The sequence below is a fragment of the Lagopus leucura genome, unplaced genomic scaffold, assembly GCF_019238085.1.
Source record: "Lagopus leucura isolate 7727_CA_CO unplaced genomic scaffold, USGS_WTPT01 Super-Scaffold_100014, whole genome shotgun sequence".
Classification (NCBI taxonomy): domain Eukaryota; kingdom Metazoa; phylum Chordata; class Aves; order Galliformes; family Phasianidae; genus Lagopus; species Lagopus leucura.
Window position 1 is genome coordinate 4,288,250 of NW_024962268.1, and position 20,398 is coordinate 4,308,647.

The window sequence follows — 20,398 nt, forward strand, 5'->3', positions numbered from 1 at the left end:
TTAAGGTCACCTAGTTCTAACCCTCCTGCTATAGGCAGGGACACCTCCCTCTAGATCAGTTTGCTCAAGGCCCCATCCTGGCCTTGAGCACCTCCAGGAAGGGGGCATCCACAGCATCACAACAGGATAACCTGTTCCAGTGTTTCACCACTTTCACAACAAAGAATTTCTTCCTAATATCTAGTCTAAATCTACCCTCTTCCAGTTTAAAGCCATTTCCCTCACTCTGTTACTGCATACCCTATAAATAGTACCTCCCCAGTTTTCCTGGAGGCCTCCTGAGGTACTGGAAGTCCACTATAAGGTCTCCCTAGAGCCTTGCCTTCTCCAGGCTGAAGAGGACTTGTCCTGTGCAGTGTTACTGAGTCCTAAGCTGGGAACCTACCTTGGCCATGCTTAGTTTGAAGACACTGCTTAAAGTGATGTTTTTTTCTAGTTTCTCTTCATTGTAGTTGTTAGGCAAGAGCTGCACTGTATCACAAAAAAAATACTCCAGAACAACTCTGTAATTTGAACCTCCTTGTTGAACAGGGTTCTGGATTTCTCTCTCTTGCAGAAGTTGTTTTAGGAAAGCTTCATGCTTTTTCTTTCTTGGAGGGCTTTTTTTCCCCGCTTCTTCTGGTTTCTGCTATTTTCTTTCTCATTCAACTGCAGACAGAAAATAATGCTGCTTACCTTTAGTTACATACTTACTTGAAGGGGTAGAAGGCCTCCTCAATATGCCAAACCTTGATTGTCAGCTTGTTGGCATGACAACTTTGAAGTACATGTGTCAGAATTTCAGGTTACTCTACGTGTTTTATAGTATGGGCTATGTATTTTATTATATTTTACGCGCAGAACCAGAATTTCCAGATAGGCCTTGATGACCTAGATTGTGTTGTCTGAACACTGTATTCAAATTTATTCATACTATATGTCTACGAGATTACTTAAGTTCCCTTAAGTTGGCAGGCACTTTCTATGTCTGTGTAAAATTGCAAAGTAGTGTGACAGAGAAGGGAGGAAGGGGCATCACATGAAGAGTCGTTGCCAGGTTTGATGACAGCTCCTGCTTTCTCTGAAGTATTTAGGTTTTGCTAATTGTGATCTGCTAGTTTCCTGCGACTGCTCTCATGCCTTTTAATGAAAAGATTTCAGAGGAGGTTCTTCATTGATACTGAATGGGAAAATGGGAAGACAGAAACATCTAGTTTGCTCATGGTTAGCATGAGTAGTTACTGCTTTCTGAAACCTAAAATTATGTTTCTCTTTTGGCATCTAACTAACTGGAACTACATGGCTTTAGTCTAAAAATAGAATTTCTCATATCAAGTATTTGCTTGCTTGGATTGATCATGGCACATTGATACATATATGTGAACACCTAACATTTCTTTTTGAAAAAGGGTAACACGTTAAAAAACAAAAGTCCTCAAACCGAATCCAAAGGATGTTATGTTTTTGATATCCGAGTATTTCTGTACAAGTAGTTTTTCCCTTGATGTATACCAACCAAAATAGGAGATCTTTCATTTAGAAATACAAGGAGTGATGAAACAAAAATACAGATAGCATTCTGGCATTAGAAAGCTTGTGATCACATTAGAATTGTGCAGAAGAAAATGCTCTTATGTACCATGCAAGTGAAGGTGTGATCATCTCTCTATAATTTGATGTAGCAGCGCTGTAAATACATACACAGTGTGACTTGAAGCATCATAAAAATGAGCTAATAATGAAAGCTGTTCTATTTCCTTCTCTGTGAAGTACTTCTCCTGTCTTGAGTGCATGAACTCCGGTTTGGTAACATTCTCACTGACAAATGGTGGAATCCACAGACAGCATGAGCAAAATGGGTCCAGTGACAGTTCTTGTGTTCGGTCTGGAGTCAAGGCCCTGCTGAGACCAAGGTAGGAAGTCAAGTTTAGGTCAGGATCAGGTCCCCTGAAAGTAATGGGTCATCTGATTGGGTCACTTCCCCTGCTGTGCTGAGAGCTCTGAGCAGATGCAGGTATTTGATACTAAATTAAGGTAAGACTGAAAAGTAAGATGTATTTGTGTTTAAATATAAATGGTGGCCTCCTGCTAAAAACAACTAAGTGATACATATGGAGACTGAACAGAATACTGCTTGTCTTGTTCAGTTATGGTCTGGAAGCCTGCAAGCGTGGAAACCTTCAAAATTATGTAGTTTTGGAAGCAGTTTCTTTGGATTAGGTATCTGTATTGGAACTGTGAGGTCACAGCCTGAACCAGTGATTGAACACCTTGTGAAGGGGTGTAGTCAGCCCTGGGAGCACAGGTGCAAGCAATTCACCTGTGTGAATGGAAGGGTGGAGCCTGGCTCCCTAACTTCATTTAAGGGCTGGCAGCTACAAGAGAAGCATCTCTACTTGGAAATCCTCTCCTTTGGAGTATTTGATGAGCCAGGATCCCTGGAAAGGATTAAGCAATTCTTTATTTACTGGCTTGTTTACCATTCTTAGGTAATTTAAAGCAGCTATATCTGCTGTTGCCTTTCTCTGCATTATCCAAACAATGGTTAACCTCCTCAAAAAACAATGGTTACTGCTCCTCAAAGTCTTCTGCAGTTCTGTCATGACTACCCTTCTTATACAGATGTCTGAGATTCTCTAAGACATCTAAAAATGGCATTAGATGCCTGAGTTGCTCCCACTGAGGTCACAGGATTAGTTTAGTCACTGAAGCTAAGTATACATTAGAGCTTAACTTCACAACAGAGCTAGTTCCAGTGATAATTTGGATATTGCAGTTAATCTGACTCATGTGAGAACAAATTAATCTTCTGTCTTGTTTGGAAGGAAGGATGAGCTGAAGATCTGATGCTGGAGCCCCGTCCTTGGACGTGTTTAAGGCCAGGTTGGACGGGGTCCTGGGCAACCTGATCTGAATGTGTATGTTTGGTGGCCCTGCTAGGCAGGGGGGTTGGAACTACATGATCCTTGGGGTCCCTTCCAACCCGGGTGATTCTGTGATTCTGTGGAGCACCAGAGAATTGATGACTGGTGGCTTGTATTGCAGCAGAACTTATCTGTACAGCTTGCACAGCTTGCACCTCACTGCTGCTGTCTAAGTGAAGCTAAAGTGAAAGAAATTTGCATTCCTTGAAGAAAAGGAAAACTTAATTGCTTGTGAAGGATCAGGACCCTAATTACATGAAGTTTTGTATGCCTATATGCCTAACTTTGTTTTAATTCTTAGGTAATTAGAAAATGTACCCAATTAATTTGTATTTCTTTAAATTATTAAGGGATGTAAACTACAAATGCTTTTCTGATTTGCTTATCTGATGTCCTTTCATATTTTCAAAGACTACAAGTTCCTTCAGTCTTACATAATTTAATGCTGAAAATAATGTTCAAAGTGCCCTTTATAAGGCCTACATAGTAAGTAGTTTTCAAGAGTGCACTTCCTCAGTGGTGTTTCTGCACCATGAATGAGAACTACTGTGTCTTGTTTGATACTCAGCAGTGATTATAGCTGCATTTTTCCAAATTTTCAGCGTTTGAAAGTATTAGATTTGTATTAGTTTTGCATTATGTAGAGTGACTTCAGTATTACAAAGAGGAGTACACTGTACCTTTCATAGCTAAGGAAGGAGTGAGTTTTTTAGAACAGCTAAGAGACATGATGCTTGTATTGGGCTTGCGTGGGAATGTTTTGGTATCAGGAAAGCTGTAGGGATGACCTCTTTGCACTGCCCCTCTCAGCATTGCCCTGTGTCAGGTCAGAGCCAGCTCCAACAGGGACCTGCTGCTGCCAGATCTGAGCCATACATCATGCTGGGTGTGCTCTGGGAGTGCGCGGTTAAACAGCAGCTGAGAGAGCGGGGTGAGGAAACAGGAGAGAATCAGCTCTACAGCTGCCACAGTCAGTGCAGGAAGTGCTCCAGGCGTGGAGCAGCGACTCTCTGCAGCCCAGGTAAGGCCTATGGAAGAGCAGGCCATTCCCCTGCAGCCCACGGGCACCACGAGGGTTAGATCAGCCTGTGCAGCCATGGACGAGCACGTGCTGCAACAGTGGATGTTGCCCTGGAGGAGGCACAGGATGTGTAGGGCCCTCGCAGGAGCAGACCCTGGCCAGTGCTGCAGCCTGTGGGAAGCAGCCTGCCTTGGGGCAGGGACTGAGAGAGCGGCCATGAAGAAGCAGCAGAGATGAAGCATTATGGGCTGACAACTCCCTTGTTCCTCTTCTCCTGGTGGAGGATGAGGTAGAATAGGATAAATGGGAGGAAGGTGATTTTGTTTGTTTTTAGCTTCTCAATGTTAACAATACGCAATAAATTACTATCATGGGCAAAACAAAACAGCGTAGGGAGAATGATCTAATTTGAGTGGTCTCTCCATTTCAGCCTTTCAACTTTTTTTTCTTCCTCTGTATTTTCTCCGTTTATTCCTTTGAAAAGCGTAGTGAGTGAGCAGTGTGGTAGAGTTCAGCTGTCCATCACTGTGAAACCATAACGCTTGCTTAGTACTCTCTTGCAAGATGGGTCTGATATGGTCTTGGGAACCAGCGATATTCTGTCTGGTTTCAGAGATGGAGAATTTGGTTTACTTGGTAGCTCAACCCTTCAGAGCTGTGCTTCTGTCAGATAACATGTCCTACAATGTGCACCACTTGAGAGCCAAGTGAGAGAAAACCAGCTGAATACTTCTGCAGTATTTTGTTTAATAGTGTTCTGGTAGTTCTGGAGTGAAAATCTTTGAATGTCATTTGGAGAAGGAGGGGTAGAGAGAGGCACAGGTTAGAAGAGAAATGGCTGATCAGTTGTGGAGATGATAAAAATTTTGAATGGACTGTTCTGGCAGTTATGCGTACTTTCAGTAGGTGCAAAACAAGGCTATTTCTGCACTTGTCCTTAATTCTTCCTGGTGTTACATGTGGACCTTTCAGGGCAGTTCTTCCTCACAGTAAGTTGTATTTAATCGTAGATAATGTCTTGCAACAACAACAATATATTTTAAGGACTCCTTTATACTCTTGAACGTAAACAGTTCCTACCATTAAGATACTATTAAGACTATTAAGACAGTAAAATGTACAAGTCTTGATTTACCACTTGTGAAATTCCTATAACTATAATCTGCCTTGGGTTTATAATGACGAAGGGAGAAATAAAGCATGAAGAGCTTTTATTTTTCACTACATCAAAACATGAATAACTTCTTGACACTTGTGCAACTTGTTATGGCATGAACAGGGAGAAAGTCTCTGTGGAGTTAAGCTGTGTGATTTATGCAAAGCTTTTATTGAACAAGTACAAATTGAAATTTCAGAGGCTTGATCACCAGAATTTGGACAGTATTATGGGACTAAGAAACACATATATATAATTTTCCAAAGGTTGGTTCCTTATTTAAGAGCTCAGAATCAGCTGTTAATGTAGGAGAAAAACATTGATATCCATTGCTAGCTAAATACACTTTTCTTCCTATTGTCAGAAAGTAAGCTCTGTCAATTCACTCTCCAAGAGTGTTCTTTGGAAGCAAAGTATGTCATATAGAGATTTTCAGCTGAAAGAGTAGTGGCTTTGATTGCTCTAGAGAACTTACTCCTTCATGAGGAATGGGGTACGTAGTTCTCTTTTTGATCAAGAAGTCATAAAACCCTCAGGCCAGTGAAGATAGTTACAGGCTTTTTTTTTTTTTTGTCACATTTTTTGCCTAGTTTTCAGAGCTGATCATGTCACCTTAGGAAGTACTTAGCAGAGAGCAGGTGTTGAACAAAACTCAGGAAGCATTCTTGGCAGAATGTATGTAGTTAGTATTATGTATGTTTATAATGGGCATAGCAAATAATCTGTGATAAACAGTTAAGAGTTTGTATTGAAATAGGTTGATCCTTTTCATGCATTGAAGCATGGACTACAAAGTAATCCAGGGGCACAGTCACAAGAGGGGAGACCTAATGGAGATTGAAAGTTCATATTGTATTACACCCATTACAATTGATCAGTGGTAAATTTAGTCTAAAATGGGGAAGGGTTCTAATTTTTTTGGACTGAAATGCTGAAGCTTTCAGTGGGAGTGGTAGGTCTAAGAAATCCTAGTTGGCTAAGGTTGATTCAGTAAGACTTAGTGATGTTACGATTTTGCCAGAGTAGATTCACCAATTTGGATGTCTGTACAGGGTCAGGTTTTTTGAAGGCAATGTCTTTGCTGAGCATGTTAAGCATTTAGAAGGATAACATTGGGGCTGAATTTCTTTTGCTTTCTTGGAACCTCCTTCCAAGTACAAAGGCAAAAGGGAAAATGCATAGCTGGGTGAAAGTAAATATGGATGAATGCTGAAAAAGTTGCCTCAGTAAAAGGTGGATGGTGTCTGTTACTATTAAAGCAGGGAGGAGGAAGTAATTTCTGAAGATCCTGAAGTAAAGGGCAAAGACTATATGATGGTACAAGAAAGGTGAAGCCACCTTATATCAATCCTACCATTAGAAGTTTTTCTGATGAGAACTGTTTTCTCTACATGGATTGAAACCAATTTTGTCATTAAGAGATCATCCTGGAGAAAAGGCGGCTGCGGGGTGACCTCATTGCAGCCTTTCAATACCTAAAGGGAGCCTACAGAGGGGACGGGAATCAACTCTTTGAAAGGGTTGGTAACTGCAGGATGAGGGGAAATGGTTTGAATTGAGGGAGGGGAGATTTAGGTTGGATGTCAGGGGAAATTCTGTGCTATGAGAGTGGTGAGGTGCTGGAACAGCTGCCCAGAGAGATTGTGGATGCCCCATCTCTGGAGGTGTTCAAGACCAGATTGGATGGGGCTATGGGCAACCTGGTCTAGTAATAAATGGGAAGGTTGGTGCCCCTGCATGTGGTAGGGGGTTGGAGATTCATGGATCCTTAAGGTCCCTTCCAACCCTGGGTATTCTGCAATTCAGTGATCCTTTTCCCTTGAACCTTGAAACCCTGAAAATAAAAATCTCTAGAGTTGCATGTAGCTGCTGATTATTCCTTAGTTGTATTCAAGTAGCTATGTTACTGATGAATTGTTTTCTTGCCCTGACTTCATCCATGAAAATTAATTAATCCTTTTTAAAAGTCCACTTCTGCTTTCCTAGTCCATTGCTTTATCCTTGGTTTCTTTTTTCTCCAAAGGTTAACCAGGTGTACTTCTGGCAGTTTATTCAGATATCTTTTTGATTTTTTCCTATGAATCCTGTGTATATTGAGAAAATTAAAAAAGCTGTCACTTCTAAATGCAGCATTCTAGTGTTGCCTGTTCTACCAAACAGCATGGTGGTTATATTACTTTGATGTGCTGCTCTCCAGGTAACGTGATCCATGTCGTGAAAGAAATTTAGTTGTCTTATTTACTCCCACTTGTCAACTAGTGTTAAAGATTTACCTTCCTTCCCTGTTTTAGAGGCAGTTATCTTTTCCTTATAAAAGTGTTTTATGCACTTATGCCTATTTCAGGTTTTTGTAATTCTCTGTATGTTACACAATTTTAATTTGAAGTTATTGTTTTGAGTTGCTGTTGCGTTGTGAAATCTTCATAATCCCTATCCAAATTGGTGTTCAGAGTGTGTTTTTTTTCTCTGTTTCTTGACCTCTCCAATGAGATGTTGTTTTTACTTACTTGACAGTCCTTGGAATCAAAGCATACTGAACTAAATTAATCATGACATCTGGTGTACTTAACATCGCTGTCTCTTATGTTCCATTAAGAGGGGAAAAAAAGCTACTGAAATATACCTTCTCAAATGTATTGTTAGCTTCTATTTTATTTTTTAAACAATTTGAAGTGCACGTTACAGGATGGAGAATTCCTAGTTCTCTACTCAGATGGCTGCCTTACAAGAAATTGAAGTCTCGAATAGCAAAATAAATTTAGCTGGTAACATTTTTCAGAACATTTTCACATTGCGCATTATCTGAGTATCTTAGTCACAGTGAAAAAATGTGGGAGCCCTTTCCAGTGAACAATAACACAGAGAATCATTACATCTGATATCTAGTTTGAGTCTTTAATTAGTTAATCTGTGGTGGGCTATCAGGGCATCTTAATCATGGTGGAACAATGCTGGAGCCGTTCCCAGTGAACAGTAATACAAAGAATCATTACATCTAGTATCTAGTTTGAGTCTTTTAATTTGTTCATCTGTGATGTATTAATGAAAATTATAGCAGATGACTAGTTTTTGTCTCCTAGACAACAGAAGTCTCTATTCTCTTCAATTTGATTTTTAAAAAGCTGTAAAAACTTGTATGGAATAGATTGTTCAACTCCATTTCAGCCACATGCTCTCTTATGGAGCATGGGGGTGGCTCAGGCAACCTTTCTTCTCTTTCTTTATCCCCTTAATTTGTAGATAGGTGGTTTTGTGCCCCCTTTTTTAATAAGCCCTTTGTGCCAACTGGACATGTGAGTGTAATTTGTTAAGCTAGTACAGGAGGCATTTTTAGCAGTTCTGCAAGTGCTCTTGCAAATATGAACTAAAGATGTATTGTGGTTTTTCTGATTTCCCATTCTTAATGTAAGTATTGGGGTGCTTCTTACCCCTGACTCCTGGTGACACAAATAAAGTAATTCTAATCTTTTCAGGTTGATACTGTGGGAGAGAGGTTACAAAAAATAAGTGAAAGTTAAGGTGGAAAAGGTTAATTAGGTTGTTCTGGTTTCTTAAAATTCCAATATTCCAAGCTAATTCAGATGTTGAAAATATCATCTGAAGTGTTTGTATGTGACCAGTGCACAGCTTAAAGTATCTGAGTGTGGAAAACAGCCAGTTCTGAAATTGTGTTTCTCAGTTGGTGTGGCTAAACTTGGAAGTTTGAGTGAGGTAAGACTTGTGAAAGAAGTTAAGTGGAAAGAGGGAACAGTAAGCTGGGTAAGCAAGAAGGGAATTCTTGGCATTTGTCTTGTAAGAAGCAAGGGCTGAGACTGGCTGGGAGTCTGTGGAAAATTGAGTTGTGGCGTGGAGTCAGTGTAAGAGCTGGGACCATTATGGATGGGGAGCAGTCCTCCAGGATATGTCCTTCTCAGTCTAAGCGTTATGTAGTTGTCCTGTTCAGGGGCTGACATGTGATATGTAAACATCCCAGAGATTCTAAATCTTCTTGGAGTTATCTAGTTTTTATCACTGAGTTTGAGGTCTCTGGATGCTTGGTGGTTCCAATCCTGCTGTTGCTCTTTGTCTGTGTGTGCGTATTATCACTTAGTGGAGCTTATCTTTTTGTTTTTTTTTTCTGTTCCTCCATGTTAACAAAGTAGAACAGCTCAAATAATGCATTTAACTTAATTATCCAGGTAGAATACTAAATATGGAAAACAAGTTACAGCAGCCTAGATTCCCTTGTTTGTTTGGAGTATTATGGTTCTAACCTTCTTAACCAGGAGGATGCATGTGTCTTGTACAGATTTTTTAAATTTCATTTAAATGTCACTTTATTCCAGTGTTGTGTTCAGTGAACATTTGTCATTCACATTTCTTGTTCATTATTCAAACCCTGATAAACTGCTAAATTAGATGTTTTCTTACTAAGCAGCAGTGAGCATGAGTGTTTCAGTCTTTCTCCCTGCATCTAGATGAGTAGGCATTCACTCCAGTTTTGAAGTGAGATGTAGTGAGTGTAAGGTGAGAAGGTGCATGGTAAGTCTGTGTGTTCTCTGGATTGTGAGGTCTGGTCTTTTCAGAGTATTCTAAGTACTGTTTTGAAATACGAAATGTAGCTCTTGTTGGCATCAATACTTCACTGTGAATGTTTAGAAAGTCCAGTAGCTTTCACTTAATGATCAGGCTGTGATGAACTTGTTCCTTTCCACTGAGGCTGGTTTTCTTAGCATCACAGAACATTTCGGTCAGTAAGTATAGGAGAGAGAGTCTGATCTCCATAATGGTAATTGCCTCCTTCAACTGTGAGATTACTATATTTTTCACTGTAATCTCTGGCTTACTTCTACTTGTGTCTTCCAGCTTGTGAGAGACATCAGGCTGTGAAGTTATACTGAAGTCCAGATTCTGAGAGCAGAAACTTGGCATGATGGTATTCAATTATGTATTTCAGTAGAACTGCAATAACCTTTGCAGGCTTTTTACTACATAAGAGAACTTTTCTTACATGGAACTGACGTTGAAGGTCTTCTGGGTCATTGTATTTTTTTCAGAGCTGTTGTTAATTTTGCAAACAGTGGCAATATCTGGCAGAAGTACAGCAATTGTTGGTTCTAGAAGTAGAATGGGTTTCTGCTAGAGGACTACATAGAGTGTTTGTACATGCAACTTATGTCTAGAACTAAGGCATTTGATGTAGTGAACTTATTTAGTTCAATGAGCAGGGATTTCCTGTCATTTTTGTAAATAGGTGTTAGAATGTCACAGTGTGAAGAGATCTAAGAGTTTTTCCCTATTCATCTCTGAAACACTAGAAGAAGGCTTTTTTCATCAGACATTTATTGTTTGCATATCTAATTTGTAAATGTAGACAGCCTTTCAAAATTTGATGTGACCACTTCACATCCTTCCTGTTTTTTCTTGAAATCTGATTCTGTACAGTGACTGTCTCATGAGCCTGTGATATTCTAGTTAAAACTGAATTATTTGATTAGTAATGAATGCACTGCTGAATCACATGCGTGTTGAAGTGTGCTTTTGAAGCAACTAAATCAAATTGCTGTTTGAGTTTAATAATTTTGTCTTCTTGTTCATAGCTGATGGCCAGCTTAGTTTCATCTGTGTCTACACTTGAACACTGGAAAAGGCAATGATTTGAGAGCATTTGTTGAAGTAATACTATACTAAAAGCATGAGTGAAAGTCCTGTGAAGAAGGATTTGGGGGTTGTGGTGGATGAGAAGTTTGCTGAAAGCCAGCAGTGTGCATTTGTAGCCTGGAAGGCGTGCATTACCCTGGACTGCATTAAAAAATGTGTGACCAGCAGGGAGAGGGAAGTGACTGTCCCTTTTGCTCTGTCTTTGTGAGGACCCATCTGAAGTACTGCGTCCAGGAGTGGGCTTCCAGCACAAGAAAGACATAGACCTGTTGGAGTGGGTCCAAAGGAAGCCAGGAGCTTGCTTCCTGCAATGGAAGGTTGAGGGAGCTGTGCTTATTGAGCTTGGAGAGAGCATTGGGAAGACTTCATTGCAGCCTTCCGGTACTTAAAGGGAGCTCATAAACAGGAGAGAGAGAGCAACTTTACATGATCTGATAGTGATAGGACAAAGGGGAATAGTTTTAACGAAAAGTAGGGAAATTTACATTGGATATTAAAAGGAGATTTTATTACGCAGGGTAATGAGACTGGAATGGGTTGTCTAGAGGAACTGTGGATATATCTCATCACAGGAGGTGTTCAAGGCCAGATAGATCTGGTGGTTGGCAGCCCTGCCCATGACATGGGGTTGGACCTGGAGTGATCTTTATGGTGCTTTCCAGATCAAGCCTTTCTGTGATTAGGGTACATTATGCTACTAGGTTTCATGTTATTTAAGGACTAGAATAGTCCTGGTTCTGGCTTCAAAAGAGTTAATTTTTCTCATAGCAATCTGTTCGGTGCTGTGTTTTAGGAATGGAACCAAAACAGTGCTGGTAACAGTGTTTTTGATGCTGCTGAACAGCTCTTGCACAGCATCATGGCCTTCTGTTTCTTACTGTTCTCTGCTGAGAGGAGTCTGGGGATGTGGACAAATGGCTGGGAGGAGAGAGCCAGACAGCTGACTCTGCCTGACAAAAGAGATAATCCATACACTGTACTGTCATGTTCAGCAGTAGCATATGGAAAGGAATCCAGAGTAACCATTACTAAGAGACTGGCTAGGTATCCCTCTGCAGGATGAGGATGGCGAGTGGTTGCTCTTGCATCATTTGTATGTTTTTCTTTTTTTTTCCTCTCCCTGTTCCCTCATTTACTCTCTACCTTGACACTGACAAGTTGCTTTTGCCTGTCTGGTCTCTCCATCATCACGGTGGGAAAGGAGTGAGCAACTGGGTGGGAGCTTAACTGCATGCTTTGGTCAACCCACCTGAGTAAGATAATAGTTTTCAGATGTATAAAACTTTCTACAATCCCATACTTCAAATATATTGAATTATGACATTGCTTTATTTGTATTCACTTTAAGCTCTTCCATAAAGATCTTGCACGAGCAAGTCCAGTAAATTGATGTTCAGGTGTCAGGTTTTTCTTATCTGTCTTCTAACTGAACATTTCAAATGATGTGTGTTCAAATTTTGACAACTGTTCTCCCCCATATATTCTCTCTTGCTTTTGTTGTTCAGCTGCACGGTATTTTGTGCCAGTCCTTTAAAGAAAGGACATGAAGTTCCATGAAGTTAGTTATTCTGTTAGTTCATGCAAGATTTCATGAGATTGTACTTGGAACAGTGCATTCATAAGAGCAAGACTGAAAATACAATGGACGTGTTGGGGAGACTGTCACCAGGATTACGTTATTAAATTCACTAATTATTGCATAAGTCAAATGCAGGAAAAAGAATTTTAAGTGCATGTAAAATTTTTTTATTCACTTAGAGCTTAACTCATGTTCAGTCACTGTTAAAATGTTGCTTTGCAGCTAAATGTATGCTTTAGCCAAAAGGGGTAGCATTCTATATGAACAGAAACAGTAGTTTTTATGTAGATATACACACATTTGATTAAAATATCCAATATAATTTATTTTTGAAGCAATACTTTTCTTGTCTTATACTTTTTATGAGTGAAGTTTTAAAATGCCTCTTATTTTAATGTCTGTGACTGTAGCTAGTGAAAAAAATAAACTGAAGACCATAAAACTACAGACTTATTCCTACATTTTAGATAAAGCAGCTACTGTCAACACAAAGTTAGTATTGTAGTGGATGCTGTGTCTAAGAAACTAGAATTTATTTTTCAATGGTTCAATGGTTTATATATTTACCTAAGTGTAGAATAAGCTACACTTAAAGTATTTCTTTAATATTTCATATAAAAGGCTTAAATTTAGTTATCTTAGAAGGAAATGTAAATAAAAGTACATAACATAAAATAGAAAAATGTGAGTACTTAATCTTCTTCCCAATCTTAATCAGCTGTAGCTTTTCTGATGTTTAACTGGACTGAAAATAAGGAAAGGTTTAGATGTGCACATAAAATCAATCGAAGTGCTATAGATATTTGCTTATATTTGCTATACATATGAAATATTGTAAGTTTATTTGTGTAAACATAACTGAAGCTATCACGTAGACTAAGTAAATTTCTTAATTTCAAAGAAAAAAACAGTCTGCCCCCTTTCATCCATTCTTGGTATCTGAAGATAAAAAAACCTTAGTTAAACCAGAGAAATTACATATGTGGAACAAAGCACCATGTGCAGTAAGTACAATGTTTATTTATATGAATATGAAGTCTGGTTTCTGATAAGTGAGTGCTTCTGCAGAACCAAGCCTGCCTATCTCTACTGCAGGAACGTTTAACTCCTGTTGTTAATTTATAAAGCTAAATATTAAGCTGTGTTCCTCACTGTGCAGTTGTTTGAAGAGAAAAAAATAAAGGCCCTTTTTCCTAAATCTACCAGTTCAGGTAGAAGCTGAAGCAAAGGTACCTTTCTGTTGTGGAGGATTGTTTCCTTAGCATCATTTTTTTTAAGTGCTTTTTCTACTCCAAGAGGTTCTTCTAAGTAGAAAAGCCCAAAGTTAAACCAAGCTTTGTCTTCTGTTGTGCTCTTTGTTGGTTGTATAGTTGTGGAGACTTAACAGTCAAAATAGCAGCGTGCTGTTTTGTTCCCTTCTCTGCTGAGAACATATTTTCCTTATGAATTAAATGCATGACAGATGGAGTTTGTGTTAATCTAGATTTGGAAGAAGCTCTGAATAGAATGATGTCAGGCTTAAAGGAAGAGGTGGATATTTACAAATTTTTTTTTTTTTTTTTTATTTTTTGTGAAAATAAATTTTCGTTAAACAGAAGCTAAATTTTATGTGATGTGTAAGTGTTGTCTCATTTCTCGCATACATGTCTGTGCATTTACAGAACTGTCTTGTCTTCTAGGATCCTTCGGTTACGCAAGTGACAAGAAATGTTCCCCCTGGACTAGATGAGTACAATCCTTTCTCTGATTCAAGAACAGTAAGCATGTTTATTTCTTAAGTATGCTGTTGAACTTTTTAGGTAAGATTTATAGGGTATTGTTTTCAGAATTTGGAACAGTTATGTATAATATGTGAAGAGCTAGCTGGAGATAATGGAAGATCTGTAAGGACATACCATCTCCAAAGTATTTTAGTTTTAGCTTCAGGTAGGGTAGAATCATTTTCTTCAGAGTGTTTGATACGATGCCACGTTTTGGTTCTGGGAGCAGGGCAGTGTTGATAACACGCTAGCATTCATAATTGTCTGCTAAACAGCATTGTATAGAGCCAAGGCCATTCTCAGCAAAGGATCCAGGGAGATGGGAGGGAACAGAATTAAGATGACTGACTTAATATGTTAACGTGTAAATGTCGTAATTGTTAACCTTTTCTCTATCTTACTAAATAGTTTTACCTCAACCCAAGAGTTCTACTTTTTTTTTTAACGGGTTCTCACTGGGGAAGGGGGGAGTGAGCAAAGCAGTGTTGTGCTCAACCTGCTGGGTTAAACCACAGCAATTTGAAGGGTAGTTGAAGGATACGTTGTGGGCTTAACTTGAGTTTTGATCTCTTGTGGAATGTGGCTTCCTGAAGGGGACCCAGAGCAAAACTGTTTTTCTTCTGTTCAGTGAGGTTTCTGATAGTCTGTCCTTTGTGCTTTTTTGAATTCTTCAGTTCTTTAAAACTCAGATGAGTGTGGCATGCTAAGAAAGTATCTTTTTCACGTAAAACGTTGAATTTAACTAATAATCCTCAGACTGAATAGTTTTATTGTTGTAAAAGGAGTAATTTATTCCTGAGAAGCACAACATTGCATGCAATTTGTGTAGTTTCCACATTGTCTTCTCTCAATAGATTTGATTCTGTAACGTTTTTAAGTGATTATTTCTGACAGTGAAGATCTTGTGTGAAATGTGCATAATGTATGGATAATTACTATCCATCAGTGTAACTTCCAACAATAAAATACTATGTTTTTCAAATTCAAGCTTATATTTTTGTGGCAGATCTTGGAAGTGCCGCTCTGGGATATTGGTGTCCCTGTCTTGGCAACACAGTGGTAAGGTGTCAAATAGTATTACAGTGCTAGACTGAAAGCACCTTTTTTTGAACACGTTTGTGTCATCTCTTAAATGAGATGTAGTTAGAACATGCAGCAATATTAAGTAAGCCCAGACTTTTTTTCTCCTGACTTGCAGCATCACAAATTTCATCAGTTTTTCATAGCTTGGATATAGCATGCATATAGCATGCACTTGGAAATGTATATATTAAAAATCTGAAAAAATCATTAGAAGAGTATTGTATTTTTAGAGGCATATATTCAGTAAATTCCTGAATAGCTCCCCCTCTTTTGTCATCCCAGCAATGAACATAAAACCAGACCAGTCAGTTAGTTACAATTGACTTCTTTTGAAAATTTTTGTCTCACTGATAAATGCAGTACTTCATGCTTATGGAGAGATGTGCTTAAGGGATGTTCCTTTTAGCATTCATCTCTTGCCAGCCTATTGCCTTCAAGGAAGGTCATATTCGTTTGCTTCTTTGCTCATTACAGCTTTGACAGCAAAACACTGAAATAAAAATCTATCTAGTAAGTGCAGTTTGGGATAACCATGAGAAGCTGTGGGTTGAATTTCAAGATATAAGTACTTTGTAGTATTTGTCAAGATGAAAGACTATGGATGGATCTGTGTAGTAAAGTGTCTATAGAAATGGACAACTCAGTTCCCTTGGCCAACTGTTGGTTGTGTAAAATAGGTTATTATCCAGTGATGGCTAGAGGTCAGTGCAGTTCTCGCAATACAGATCTGAATAATTACTGTTAAGTCCTTCTAAAAGGTAATTTTAATAAAAGGCTATGTTTCTCTCTGCTGATGCCTCCTCAGTCTCATCCAGGCTGTCAGTCAGATATTTCTCTTCCCTACCCGAATCCCCAGCAGCACTTGGAAAAACAACTGGTAAGCACCATGCGACAGGTTGCAATGGACCTCTGGAAGTCATTCTTCAACCCTCTAATCAAAATGAGTCAGTGTACCACATTGCTTAGCTTATCTTTTCCTGCTGAGTTTTGAATGTATCGAAGGATGGAGATCCTATGTGATACTGCTGGGCAGCATCTTACAGTGCTTGACAGTTCTAATAGTGAATGGTTAGCTAGTTACTTGATAGCTAGTGTGTGAATCTGGAATTGCTTTCAAAGCTGCCTCAGCGCTTTTAGTGCTGGAAGTTGTGTCTATAAAAAACAAAATAACACAGGAGAAAAGAATATGCTGTTCTGCTTATTTAGTACTGTTCTGTGCACAAAGAAGCAAAATTGGTTCTGACAGATTTTTGGCAATATCAGGCATTCACAGGTAGTCCAGTAGTCATATACAAAAGGAAGAGTTGAATGCACGCAACTGGTGAAAGGGCTCTCTGGCTGTGCAGCAGTTCTACTTCCTGCAGGTGGGGTGTTATGAGAAGATGGTATCTCATGAGAATATTTTTACAGTGCTTTGCCATTTTATATGATTTTTCAGAGCAACAAGTTTTGAATGCTTTATCACATGAAACTGTGAAGAACTTACTGTAAGCTAATGTTCCAGAAGGGATTTTATTAGGATTGTTTTGGGCTTTTTACATGAAGTTAGCTGAATTCCTAATTGAGCTGATTTTATAAGAGGTGATAGAGAAAACCTGTGCTTAATCTGTGTTTGGAAAGTAGTAAAAAATGAGCTTGTGGAATAACTTTCTAATAACTGTGTACAGAACTCTTAGTCCTACTGCTTTGTCTACAGGCTAATGAGCGGTTGCTTTGACTTCTCAGAACATTTTGTTTACATGTATGAAGGAACACTCTTGAGTACCCTGTTTGCGATAAGGCTTAATTTCTGTTCTCCCTACTTTTTGTTTGCCCTATATGCACTTTATTGAACTTCTGTTTCTCCAGTAATTGCTGAACATTAGAAAATGCATTTGCAGGGAAAATAAATTATTTGTGCCGCTATGAAGTAGACAAGTGGTTCCAGGTAATATCTGACTGCAAATAGCAATTTACCCTTCTCTTCTGTATTCTCATTACTGCTTGTGATGGTCCAATAATAAGAGATCTTGAATGCTAGCAGGGCTTCTGTTTCAGGCTGTGCAGTCCTCCAGATTAGCAGTACTGTGCTAATGCTTGAGGACGTACTTATTGCTTCTAAGAAACTCTGGAACTTTAAAGCTTTGATTTTCCAGGGCGGCTGGATATTCTGGTTGTTTGATTCTAAGTAGCCGTGGGACTTTCCTTCACTGCTTCTTAGCTTTGATTGGAGGTATAGAAATGATTTCTTAGTTTAATAGGAAGAGTTAGTGCAGCCTTTGTTTTAAATGGTTTCGTGTTTACAATACTTTCTCCATTAACCTGCAAAAGATGGGTTATAATGCCTGTGATGATAGCACGTAGAGTTAGTCTTTGAAGAATAAACTAGAAAAAAACACACTAAAGCAATTCTGAGTATCTATCATTGCAGATACATTGGAATAATTAAGTTCATTTCCCTATATGCAAATTATGATAACACAAGTAATTGTTATGATACAATGGTGTACAAAAAAGTGCGTGGTTATTTCTGTTCTTGATGAAGAAATACTAGTATGTTAACATAACTAGCTGTAGCTTATGAAGATGTTGGCCAGAATGTGATTTGTGTTGGAATTTTATTCTTAACTTACAGCAATCTAGAAGGTAGAAATATCCGGTGAGAAGTTATTACTGATCTTGAAGCAGATATGTGATTTTTCTTTTTCCTCATCACCTCTGACTCTCTTACAAACTCTTCTATCATTGTTTTCTTACACTGTGCACTAGCTGTAGCAAGTGATAATAAGTGATAAGTGTTCAATAGCATTATTTTATGGGGTAGATGTACTTATTCTAGCTTGAAGGTAACAGCATAGGAGAGCCAGCAGCCATTTAGATGCCACCTGAGAGGAAACAAATCATGTTGACTTTTTGCTGATTTTGATTTAAACAGTAAGCATACAGTAAGTGTGCTCCTGGGGCTAGACAGCATTTGAAAACAGAGAGGTTATTTCTGAAGAAAATTTAAAGAGTTTAAACTCTGGCAAGAAAGCATGAAACTCTGAGGCAAGCTCTAAGGCAAAACAGTTGCCTTAACTGTTAACAGAATTAATTGAGAAACTTTTTTCACAGAAGGAAGAAGCTTCCACCATCTCTAAGGTTATAAGAATACTGATAGAAGTTAATAACATAGGAAAAAGCTTGATGAATAATTTCTTACAAGTAATAAATCAAAGCAAGTGTCTTAAACTTGAATGCTCAATAAAATAGGCTCTAGAGCAGTAATAAATTGCTGGAATCAAGGTAGTATTTGGCAGAGTATTAAGAAAACTGAAATGGGAAGTTGCTAAAGCATGAACTGGAATGTACCTCAGTTGGCCTCGCACTAGAGGAAAGAAAAGTGACAGCTGTCATACTTCAGAAAAAGCTTTTCATAGAATTCAAGATGATTCCAGTTCTTTATTGGCTAGGCAGAGGACAAAAATCTAAGCGTAAGAGGTTTTGGCTTTGTTGTTTTCTTTCTTGCTTTCTTATCTGACAGGGGCAGTCTGTCAACAGGAAGAACCCTGTATCTAATCACTGCAGCTTTTAAAAAATCCCCTCTTAACTACTTTTCTGTAACATTTCACTCAGCTGCCTCTATGCTGCAAGGTCTGGGAACCAGCAGCTCGAGAGACTGGGGTGAGTGAACTAGGTGCCTGTAGCTGTGGCCGTGCCCCCAGGTAGTGATGTGTGCAGTATTAACTTCCTCTTTCTTCTGAGAGGGGAGGAGTGGCACACTGTTGTGTGCATCTATGTTTTACCATAGTCCTGTCAGTGTTCTGTGGGGATGTTGTTTAAGAAAGTTAGTGCCCTGCCTGGCTAGTTGGCCGTATTAATGTTTTCAGAATGAGTGTGTATTTTTGTGAACCTTGAGTACGTGTTCAGCCTTCCATCAGTATTCAACATTCATTGGCCTAAAACAGGGAGCCTTCAGGATATTGAGGTGCATGCACTGGGCTCTACCAGTAGGAAATTTCCCAGGTGGAGGGAGAGTCCCAGAGGAGTCCACAGTCTGAGACTGCTGGATGTGGCAGCTGTTACCCCATGTCAGTGTATGTGCAGCAATATTCCAGGCTGCATGTCCACAGCTCCAAATTACTATTTCCGTCTCATTTTTTTCCATGGAGCACAGGCCTTTACCTCGGTGGCCAACTTTCTTCACAGCTGTCCTTGTATGCATAGTAAGCAGCAAAAAGCTGTATAGATAATTATAGCTAGCATATAGTAGAGCCTGCACATCTTCAGTGAGCATTAAAAACCGTTCCTTTACTTACAAGCGTATGTGTGTTTCAGTCATCAGCAGCACTGCAGGCTGTTTGGATGATGTATCTTTAAAGGATAAGCATCTTTCAATTAATTGTTCAAATATTTTCTGGTCTACCAATCCACCTTTAAAAAGTATTACAGGTGCCTTTGAAAGGCTGCTGCAATCATTATGGAGGCTGCAGGTGGTCCATAGTCTAGCAGACAGCTGCTATCGGTTATGCTTTCAAGGTCTTTGATTACTTTGGCTGCAAAGCTATAATAGTCATACTTCTAGGGGGGTCTTTAGCACCGCTCTCTTGTACATAATGTATGGAGTTTTTGTTCAGTAGGTTTTTGTGCAGAGTCTGAGTCTTATGTTTAAGTAGAAGATAGAACTCTTGGTAGTTACCTGGTTTTCACAGTTCTCACGCAAAAGACCTTTTGTTGTTGTTGTTGAAGAATGCTCCAACATAAGGAGTAGCGGTATTAACAATCTTTAGCCAAATTTGTTATCCTAAAATGATGAATAATCTTTATAAGATGAAAAGTCTAAGTCACCATTTCTGAAAGAGAATGAGACCTCTGGTATCTCTCCGTTTTGTTTGAAGCTAATGTGTAAAGATACTTTAGAAATGCTGGAAACAACTATGTTGCTAAGATGTTGCAGTGTTACATATATAGGTGGGATTTCCTTTGTCACGCTGATTTCTCGTCAAAGTATTGAAGTGTATTTCAAAAGATGATTGGGAAAAGCGCATACAAAATGGACCAGATTATGATTTCCCACCGTAGTGGTATTAGTTGATTTCTGATTCAAATATTTTGTATTTTATTCACACTCCTCATCATATTTTTGTTACTGATTTCTGTCTTACTATGGTTCTGTGTCTTACAAGATCACAGAATAGCAAAGTCTTTCATACTGCAAGCTGTACACAAAGATAGGTGTGAATTGTACATTTGTCCCCAAGCATATTAAAAAAAAAAAAAAAAAAAATCAGCTGAATT

General features: G+C 38.9%; 1 protein-coding gene across 1 annotated transcript in view; it reads left to right on the plus strand.

The window, feature by feature from the left end:
* The window catches only part of SCAMP1 (secretory carrier membrane protein 1), a 41,413-nt gene that overhangs the window by 1,393 nt on the left and 19,622 nt on the right, over nucleotides 1–20,398 (plus strand). The window contains exon 2 of the mRNA XM_042875197.1: nucleotides 13,979–14,056. Within this exon, the coding sequence (XP_042731131.1) occupies nucleotides 13,979–14,056 (78 nt within the window). The remainder of the gene's footprint in view (nucleotides 1–13,978; nucleotides 14,057–20,398) is intronic.